The sequence below is a fragment of the Zosterops lateralis genome, assembly GCF_965231275.1.
Source record: "Zosterops lateralis genome assembly, chromosome: 2".
NCBI lineage: Eukaryota > Metazoa > Chordata > Aves > Passeriformes > Zosteropidae > Zosterops > Zosterops lateralis.
The window spans coordinates 102,988,963-102,998,900 of record NC_139763.1 but is presented as its reverse complement, the minus strand read 5'-3'; the positions used below and the strand labels follow the sequence as shown (position 1 = coordinate 102,998,900).

Sequence of the window (9,938 nt, the reverse complement as noted above, 5' to 3'; positions counted from 1 at the left end):
ACCGCCCCTGCCACCTCCGCCTCCTCCTCCTCGGGCCCGCCCCGAGCCGCCGCCTCACCCAGCCCCTCCGGGGGTCTGACGGGAAGTGTAGTCCCTGAGGCGAGGAAGGGCTCTGGTGGCAGGTAGGGAGAAACTACAACTCCCTGCAGCCATCGCGGCGCGCGGTCGCCTCAGGGAGTGGGACGGGGCTGAGGGGCCGAGGGACCGGGGTTCGCGTCCCGCCTCCGCCGCGATGTGACAAACAATGTCCCGTGTGTCCCCTGCTCCCCACTAACGGGCACTGTCCGCCTCCTGCGGGATGGATCCGAGGGAACGCTACAACCCTCCGCGGTTCTGCCCCTCGGGCTGCCCACAGCAGCATATGGTCCCTCCGAGAGGGTAATGGATACGGCCCTGCCTTGGGGGATGAGCTACTTGCTTAGAAGCGTTTCCAGATGGCAATTCCAAAGCCATTAGGGGGAGACTAACCATAACCCTCCCCTGGCTGCTTCAGCTCTAATTGGATTGCCTGACCCTGAGCAGCAGGCTCGGAGTGACCACACCCTGCTGAGCATCCTCATCCTGCTGAGCATCCTCACCCGACAGAGCATCCTACTTCACAGAGCATCCCAATCCCATACAGCATCCCAATCCCACAGAGCATCCCCACCCTATGTCCTCGCAGAGGTTGCCATAGTGACAGCAGGCACTGCAGAGGGATAGAATCATGGAATCACAGATGGCTTTGGTTGAAAAAGACCGCAAAGCTTATTTCATTCCCATCCCCTGCCATGGGCAGGGACACCTTCCACTATCCCAGTGTTCTCTAAGCCCTGTCCAACCTGGCCTTGGACACTGCCAAGGATCCAGGGGGAGCCACAGCTTCTCTGGGCACCCTGTGCCAGGGCCTGCCCACCCTCCCAGGGTACAATTTCTTCCTAATATCCCATCTAACCCTGTCTTCTGGCAGCAGGAAGCCATTCCCCCTGTCCTGTCCCTCCACATCCCTTCTCCCAAGTCCCTCTCCAGCTCTCCTGGAGCCCCTTAGACCCCAGCAGGGGCTCTGAGCTCTCCCTGGAGCCTTCTCCTCTCCAGGTGAGCACCCCCAGCTCTCCCAGCCTGGCTCCAGAGCAGAGGGGCTCCAGCCCTGGAGCAGCTCCATGGCTCCAGCAACTCCATGTCCCTCCTGTGCCAGGACCCCAGGGCTGGTGGCAGCTCTGCAGGTGTGGATGGGAAGATGGGCAGAGGCTGTGGGAGTGCTACACAGGAGGTGTTTGGGGGCAAAGTGACAAAACCTCTGCGTAGAGAGGGGAATCATAAGAAAGTTTGGCTCACACACAAACAAACCCTCCAGTCCAGAGGTCTGGCTGGGTGTGGGGAGATAAACCCTTTGATTGGTCTATTACAGTGAATTACTGATTGAAGTCAACAGAAGATAAGGAGGAAGTACGTCACCAGAGATGAGGGCGCTCCTAAGTCCTCTTTTATCCCTGTTTGTGGTACAGAGAAGAAGAACCTGGACACTGACAAAGTGAGGAAATGGGATGTAATCATTCCTTCTTGTACATTTGGCAGCATCTGCAGCAGCACTGATGCCATTCTGATCCCAGAAGTCCGATGAGGACCACGTTCCTGGCATATTTCTCCAGAGCTCAGTGCTTTGCATGCTTTTGCTACTCTTATCTCCTCCTTTGTGTTTTGTTTTCAAGGAGAGAAGGCCAGAGCCCAGGATAACAGGAGTTCTAGCCCATAAAACCTTGGGTTTCCCCCAAAACCGGATGAAAGATAGAATTATCCTTCTCTCTGATGTCAGCGCTCCTCCGTGATTATTCCCCTGGAGAACAAAATAGTCTCATGGAGAATAAAAGTTATTTCCTTACAGGAATAGCTGCAGCAATTTGATACTTCCCAGGATTTCACCGGTGTACCTCACATTGGGAAGTGATGATTAATTCCCAACTGTTTCCCTTTGAGAAGGCTTTGGATATCTAGCTTCAAGACACCCCGTGGCAGATGCCAGGCAGCCTGAGCAGCACTAGAGCAGGGTAATAATGGAAAAAGATAATAGTGATACAGCTTAGATTGCACTGATGGAGATTGCCTGTGTTGGCCGAGAGAAAACACTGACCTTGTGGGAGATGACAACTAAGTCCAGTGTTTTTGAGGATTAATCAGCCTCCAGAAGAATTTTTAAAGCTGATTATCTTGCTTCAGGAAACTTAAAGGCAGTCCCATCTGCTGGCCTGACTGGAGAGTGTGGAGGCCCAGCACAGCAGGGCTCTCCCAGGCACTCTGGGGGGATTGTAGAGCTTCCCCATGCTCTCTGCCTGCCAGCACAAACATCTCTTTTCATCTGCTGCTAGCAACAAAATTTCCAGTCCTCAGGGTCAGGAAAAAAAAAGCCAGAGCACAGGCAATTAATCTGTGAGTGAAGGAAAGCCAAGGTTTCCATGTTTTCGCCCTCATGCATCGTTTCGCCTGATTGAGGCGCAGCACGCGCAGAGCAAAGTGAGCAGCAGCAAACAGCTCAGGGACCAAAAGGCAGGGAGAGGCCAGGCTGCCAGCCATGGACAGGAGCCAGGCTGGGAGGAGAAGGGCTGCCAGGCTGCTGGCAGCTGCCAGCTCGTGTGCTGGGAGCTGCCAGGGCCAGCAGGGACCATGGCAGGGCTCAGCGGGAGGGAATCGCTTCTCCCAAGCCAAAGAGAGTGTGAGTACTCACACGGGGCTGTGGCACTGTGCAGACATTGCTCCTGCAGCCAGGGAAAGCCCTACTCTCTCTGCCAGGAGGAAACCCAGAGGGCACATTTGGGACCAGACCAATTCCAGTCCCAGCCCTGCCATGGGCAGGGACACCTCCCACCATCCCAGGTTGCTCAGGGTGCCATCCAGCCTGGCCTTGGACACTTCCAGGGATCCAGGGCTGCCCAGCTTTGCCCAGCTTCTCTGGGCAAAGAATTTCCTCTTAATCTCTAATCTAAGTCAATTCTCTGTCAGTTTGAGACAGACTTGTTCTGGAACTCCAGGCCCTTGTAAAAAGTCTCTGTTTTTCTTTGTAGGTTCCCTTCAGGTACTGGAAGGCCACAATTAGGTCACCCTGGAGCTTCTCTAGTCTGGGCTAAACAACCTCAATTCCATCAGCCTTCCCTCACAGCAGAGGGGCTCCATCTCTCTGATCAACCTGGTAGCTCCTCTGGACTCTCTGCAGCAGCTCCAGGTCCTCCTGCCACTGGCCCCAGGGCTGGGACAGCTCTGCAGGTGAGGTCTCACCTGAGTTCAGGGGCAGGATCCCCCCTGCCCTGCTGCCCACCCTGGGGGATCAGCCCACAAGAACGGCACACATCAGAATCAAAAACATCAGTCCCATCCTGTTAGCATCCTCAGGGATCTGGTTCCACAGCCCAAATCCTCGTGCACAACAAATGGGATCAGCCCCATGATCTCACAGCTGCCGGGAGCCTGGGGAGGAATCCAGCCGAAGCAGGGTTTCCATGGCAATTTGCAGTTTATTCCACACCGTGTACAAACAGCCTGGAGCTCCCCTGACATTTCAGGTTGCTTTTCCACTCCCAGTTTCTGCGGAGAGCCGGGGTTGTGTGGGATGACCCCAGTGTGTGGCTGGTGGCTGAGCCTCTCAGCACTGTACATGCCCTGGCTCTGGGGCACAATTTTTGGTTTACTATTTATGTCTCCTGAACACCCTGTTTGTTCTCCTGGGCCTCTTGGGCTACCTGGGAATGACACAGCAACTCCCAGCTTTCCCTTTCCTCCCAGAGCCATGAATTGTCAGGAAGGCAGCAGAGTGCTCCAGGCAAGCAGCGAGGACATCCCTGCTGAGCTGTCACTGTAGGGCAGGGGCACAGGTGCCTTTCTAGGCTGGAAAGCCAGGTTTTAGGCAGATCCAGGGTCACAGCAGGAGAAGAACTTTGTCCTGAAGGAGTGCAGGCACCCTGCAGGCAGAGCATGGACATAGAGCACAGGCTGGCAGGTGGGAAGGATGCAACAGGGACTAGTGGCATTAGGAAATTGCTTCGGAAGTTCTGCAGCTGCCCCTGGCTCAATGCCTCATGATGTCAGCTTTGGGAAGGCCTGATCCCACATCCTCTGGCACTGGCAACACACTCCTTAGCTTCCTCAGTAGCATAACACTCTAAATATGCTTTAAAAGCAGTTTGTAACGTGCAGCTCAGAGCCACTGGAAAAACCTCTGGGAGGGCAGGAGCAGGTCCCTTCACCATTCCTGGATTCCCAAAATTCTTGGATTCCCAAAATCAACTTTCCCCATCGTGACCCCTCTGTCCGTCAGGCTGCACAGCAAGGGGCATTGGTGATGTGAGCCTGGCTCAGCACTCCTGAGGGGAGAGCAGGATTCTTCTCTGGCCCCTCCCTGCAGAACGCAGCACTCCCACAGAGCACTGACAGCTCTCCTGGAGGAGCAGCTCCCCTGGAACACAGCTTCCTATTGCTCAGTCAGGCTGTGCCACCCATTCCAAACCAGTATGGCAGCCTGTGCTGGCAGCTCAGCATTCACTGATACCGTCGCTCTCTCACCCTGAGCCGCTATCATTTCACCTCATGCATTCCTTATCGAAATGCCCAGCAACAAAGCAGTCCCAGGAACAGGCTCCTGTGATTCCTGCTGCTCCAACAATCCAACCATTGATCTGCTAAGCCAAGGTCAGCCCAAACTTCCCACACATTTTGATATCCTTTTCCAAGTACCAGACACCGTCTCACCCGTGATGCATTGCTGTGTGCCAACAAAAAAAAAGTGTTAAATAAATTAGCCTCCTAGGAGCCTCCTTTCTTTCCTAGCTGCATTGCTTAAAATCCAAATGTAATCGGCTACAATTTGCTCAGTTGGATTTAAGGACTCAGCCAAGACCTGCACACTCCCAACTCTTCTCTCTCTGTTCTGAGACCATCTCCTTGCTGGTAACAAAAGCTTTGTGAGTGTGGCCCAGGAATCGTCTGCTCCTGGGGCTGCAGTCCAGGGCATGAGGCCAGAACCCATCGGCTCCCAGGAAGAATCTCTGAGCTCAGCTCTGGGATAAGCATCTAAATAGTTGCAAAATGCTTCCCCTGGCTCCTGAAGCAAACCCATTTCAGGAGGCTCCCAAATCCATCCTCGTATATCCCTGTTTCCATATCCCTCGGAGCAGCCCAACACAATCCACTGCTGAGGATGTTTGTCAAGTTGCCCATGGATCCCATGGGGACACCAGCCAGGCTGGAATCGTGGGTGCCATGGGGACATCCAAACAGTCCAGAGCCACGGATTCCATGGACACCCAGCCCGGCTGGAGCTGTGTGAGCCATGGGGACAAGGACAGCCAGACAGGAGCCTGAGGTCCCGTGGATATAAGTCCCTGCTCTCGCCTCAGGGTGCCAGGGTGTCCTGAGCATGTGACAGCGGGACCCTGAGTCAGCTGCCACAAGGTGGCACTGGCATCTTATCACCCAGCCTGGTGGCATCCAGCCGGCGACTCCAGAGTGGGGGCACCCGGGGCGTCCCCCCAGCCCTGCCCTGCCCTGCCCTGCCCTGCTGCAGGCTCTGGTCCAAATTTACTGGCAGGGATGGATGGACAGTGGAGCTGTCAATGGATCGCAGATCCATTGGGTAACCATTGCTGCAGAAGCTGTGTCTTGCAAGAGGGATTTTTCACCCTCGGAATCTTCTGAATTAGGGAAGACTAGCATTTATTTTTTCCAAATTTTTTATGACATGCTGTCCTTCAACAGGGTTTTCCCTCTTGGGTCACAGCATCAGAAGAGACTCTGGAGTCACCAGAAACATTCCTCTCTCCCCCAAATGGGAAAAGCACGAATTCCACGTAATTGGGGGGATTTGGGGGTACCATGCTCACCATCCAGTTCCCATCCCACTGCAGAGTCCTACATCCCAGCCCTGGCTGCTCCATGGCTCATCCCACTGAAGAGGCTGGTGTGAGAGGAGGACAAACCCCGGGGAGGTGGAGGAAAAAAGATCAGCACGGCGTGTGTCTCTGTCCCCACCTGGCCCGATTCCCCTGATTTATTTGCAGATAAAGGGTTTATTTTCCTTTCCCAGCACTGCAGGTGCAAGATAAACAGAGTGAAGCCTCTCGAGCTATTTCCCGCTCAGGGCAGGTGCCGGAGGACACCTACGTACCAGAAGCCCTGCCTGGCGCAGGAATCCCAGTGGGATCAGCCCCAAAATGGGTTTCCCAGAACCCCCTGATCCAGGTTTTGTGCCCAAGCCAAGGGCATGGCAAATCAGGAATAGGTCACTAAGGTGCTGTCCCGGTGCCTCTGGTGCCAAGGTTTCCAGCCCTACCCCAAACATGCTCACATCCACTATTATTTTTTGCATTAGGGTTTGGCGTCACTGTTTGGGCTCAGAACTGGAACTGTGTTTAAGCTTGGAATGCAGGCGGAAAGGCCCCTATGGGCCAGCTAATCTAGCTGCAATTAAAGACATCCATAATGCCATTATGAACAGGTTAAGACGTGCGAGACACTGGGTCACTGGCACTGCCCCACAGCCTGTTTTGAAGGACAGGGACATTTACTGTCCTGGACACTGGCCACTCCACAGGCCAGGTCCAAACCCAGCCAGCTTAATAGCAGAGTGAAAGCCAAGGAGCCCAGCAGGACCCAAGAACATCCCCTTCCCCTCCACTGCTGCGCCCTCACCCCATGGAAAACACATTTGGGACCTGCGGTACAAAAGGCCAAAGCTACAGCTGACAGCAGGAAGGAAGCAGGAAAGACTCCGGCATCACCATCCGGAGCCTGGAGAGACCTTGGGAAAGGCTTGGAGCCACACGCCTCCGGCCAGGCTCAAGCTGCACTTGCAGTGTGCCCACAGCTCCAGCAGCCCTGCCCGGACAGCAATGGGGACAAAGCATCCCGCTGGCAATGTGGGGACAAAGCCTCCAGCTGGGACTGTGGGGCTCACTCTGTCCTGGGGGATTTATCCCATTGTAGGGGCTGTGATGCCACCAAAGGGCTGTCCTTGAATCCACCTTGGCAGGACACAGGGAGCAGGTTTAGCCCTTTCAGCATCCCCTGGGCTCTGGCACAGAGCGGTGCCTCATGGATTGCCCCAAACACCAACTTTGCTTGGAGGAGAAGCAAACACAAGTCCCCTGGAACCCACCACCTCCTTTAATTCTCTGCCAAGAAAGCAGGGCCCAGCCCAGCTCAAACATTACAGGGTTTCAGCACCAGAAAAACCCACAAACCATTGTCACAGCTGCTAGGAGCCCAGGGAGGTCAACGCTGGCTGATCTGAGTGGGGAAATGGGAAAATATTCTCCTCGAAGACTCCTGCCAGCCCCTGCAGGCCACGGTGGGAAAGGAGCTACCCCTGCCATCCCCATGCCCACAGTGGAGCTAAGGTGGGTCAGCAGGACCAGGACCTGCTTGCCAGTCAAATTCTTCCAGCTCCTGCCAGTGCTGCTCACACCAGGACTGAGCTCCTCCATGGTGGGGGTTCCCAGCAGCTTTGGGGGGTTCTCAGCAGCTTTGGGGGTTTCTCAGCAGCTTTGGGGCCAGCAGCACTGTCCCATCCCACAGTGAATGGGGATGTGCACAGCAAGGTAACCCCGAGCCCAGCGACTCCCCGGGGACAAGGCATAGGCCAGGCTCAGATCATGGAGACCCTGTTCTTGATGTAGACGTGGTAGGGGTCGCTGCGCTTGTCCACCTTCCGGGAGCGGGTGTACCCCAGGATGAGGCTGCCCACGGTGGCGGCAAAGAGCGTCATGACGAACAGGATGTACATGTAGGCGTTGTCATTGCGGCCGGCGTGGTCGGTGTGGCCGGCACGTGTGGCCCCCTCTGTGCTGGCCGGGGGGTCACCGGGGCAGGGGATGGCCCCGTGCAGTGTCTGGTTCAGGGCATTCAGCACCGCCCGCAGGCTTTGGTGCCAAGTCTCCGTCTGGTTGTTCTCGTCCATGTCGTCTGCAGGCTGCAGGGAAGGATAGGGAGACTCAGAAGAGGCTGCCCTCACAGTGGAGGTGTTCCCAGGACTCACAGAGCTGCCCTCACAGTGGAGGTGTTTCCCAGACCCAACAATGGCCCCAAACCGGTCCTCAAAGTACCTCCTCTGCCACAAAGCAGGTGGCCAAACCCTTTGCATTCCCAGCAGCTTTCTGCCTAAATTTTAGTCCTTCCACAGAGGGGATAAAGCTCCCAGGGCTCTAGGGCAGCTGCCTGCCCCTCTCTTCTCCCCAGGGCTGGGGACAGTGTGGGGACACAGCTGTCCCAAGGGACCAGAAGGGCTGGCTTCAAAATCTGCTTTTCCCAGAGTTGTGTGGGGATGGTGGGCACATATCCTGCACCCCTGCAGAGTGCACAGCTCCCCACAAATCACTGTGAACCTGTCTTGAGGGGTTGCTGCCCTAAACCTCCCTGGGCATTTCCCTTCCCTTTGGGTGCCAGATGCCCTTTGATCTGCCATCCCTCCTTTGGCATGGTGCCCTTCTGCCAGCCCCCCTGGGCTGCCTTGTGCAACCTTCACAACTTGCTGGGGTCCTGGAGCAGGCACAGCCAGGAAGGGACACTGGTACACAGTGCCTGACGTGTGCCATCCTTTGGGACACACCAGTCCCACAAACCACCACAGTTCCCTCAGGTATCCACCCTGTCCCCCACCAGCTCCCAAGCACCCCTTGCTTGCTGCACCAGCAGCTCCACCCCACGCAGAGGCAGCTGATCCCCCTCCCAAATGGGTCACCCTTAATTCAGGGTGTACCTCCCAGGATGCGAAGAGGAGGAGGAGGAGGAGGAGGAGGAGGAAGGGGCTGAGCAGCCACGAACCCACGGGGATGAGGTTGGATCTGGCTGCCTTCCTGACTTAAGAGAAGTAGCCTGAATTTAGGGCAAGATTTGGGTTTACCCCAGGAGGGGACCCACAGATGGGGTACGACCCGGGGGAATCCACCTTAGAAGGGGGTGAAAGGACAAGGAGAGGAGTGGGGGACAGGGCGTGGGAAGAGGGACTCGCACTCACCTCGTGTGCCCTCCCTGCCTGCGCTGCTGCCAGGCTGAGCCGGGACTGAGCATCGCTGCCGCCGGGGAGGGATGCCGGCAGGGCTGGGAGCGCCGCCAGCCTCCTCCCCTTCCCGGGGCAGAGCCACCTGCCACAGCCACCCTGCCCCGCCGCGGGCCACCAGCCTGTCCCCAGCCCCACGGGCCCTGCCGCGGCCCCTGGGCTCAGGCGGACAGCGGGGGCTTTATGGGGCGGGAGAGCGGGGCTCCGCGCTTCCCCCGGCACACGCTGCCGGTCACGCTTTCCTGTCCCTCCTCGTCCGGCACCGCTGTCCCCGAGCCCTCACACTGGCACAGAGCCTGCCTGGGCATGTTCCTCCTGCTCACCATTCCTTCCTGGAGCTCAGCCTGCTCCGTGAAATGGGATTTCCCCCCCTGTAGAGCCCCATTGGGCACCCATGGGTGGCTCACATTGCTGTGCAGCAGCAGAGAAAACACAAAGCTTGTGGGGGTAGGGAGAAAGCCAAGAACAGCAGCAAGGGGCTGTGGGTGGGAGTCAGGCCTTCCCCTGAGCAGGGTGTGGGTACTTCAGCCTCAGGCTGACTTCTCACCCCTGAAAAAAGATGTCCATTAAATCAGCTTATGATGTTGCAGCTGAGACAAGGATTTCAGCAGTGCTGATAGTAACACCTCCTCCAGTACCAGTGTAAGCAGGTCTCCATCACCCAGCCAGGATGCTGTGTGGTCCCACAGGATCCACAACAGCCGTGGCTTCTCTCCTTGTGAAGCCCGACCCCCTTCCCTCCTCCTCCTGCTTTTCCACTGCATCTGCAGTGCTCCAATGCCCTTTTAACCAGCGTTTACAGCCATCTTCCACCCTCCCTGATGCCAGGATTCCCATGTGAGGATTTCCCTGCACTCAGGGTGAGAAAAAGGCTTGATAAAGTCTTGGGGTAAATAAATGAGAAAAGGATCAGCAATCCAAG

The 9,938-nt window shown here is 56.4% G+C and overlaps 1 protein-coding gene across 1 annotated transcript; it reads right to left on the bottom strand.

Annotated features, from left to right (window-relative positions):
• Window positions 1–6,884: 6,884 nt before the first annotated feature.
• KCNE3 (potassium voltage-gated channel subfamily E regulatory subunit 3) lies at window positions 6,885–9,026 on the bottom strand. The gene is made up of 2 exons (XM_083855164.1): window positions 8,975–9,026; window positions 6,885–7,930 (listed from the first exon to the last, which is right to left on the bottom strand). Exon 2 carries the CDS (start codon window positions 7,916–7,918, stop codon window positions 7,607–7,609), a length of 312 nt encoding a protein of 103 aa, XP_083711290.1. The 5' UTR covers window positions 7,919–7,930; window positions 8,975–9,026; the 3' UTR covers window positions 6,885–7,606.
• Between the last annotated feature and the right edge of the window lie 912 nt (window positions 9,027–9,938).

Coding starts and splice junctions, on each gene's coding strand:
- KCNE3 (XM_083855164.1), bottom strand. CDS start 7,918: ATGGACGAGAACAACCAGACGGAGACTTGGCACCAAAGCCTGCGGGCG.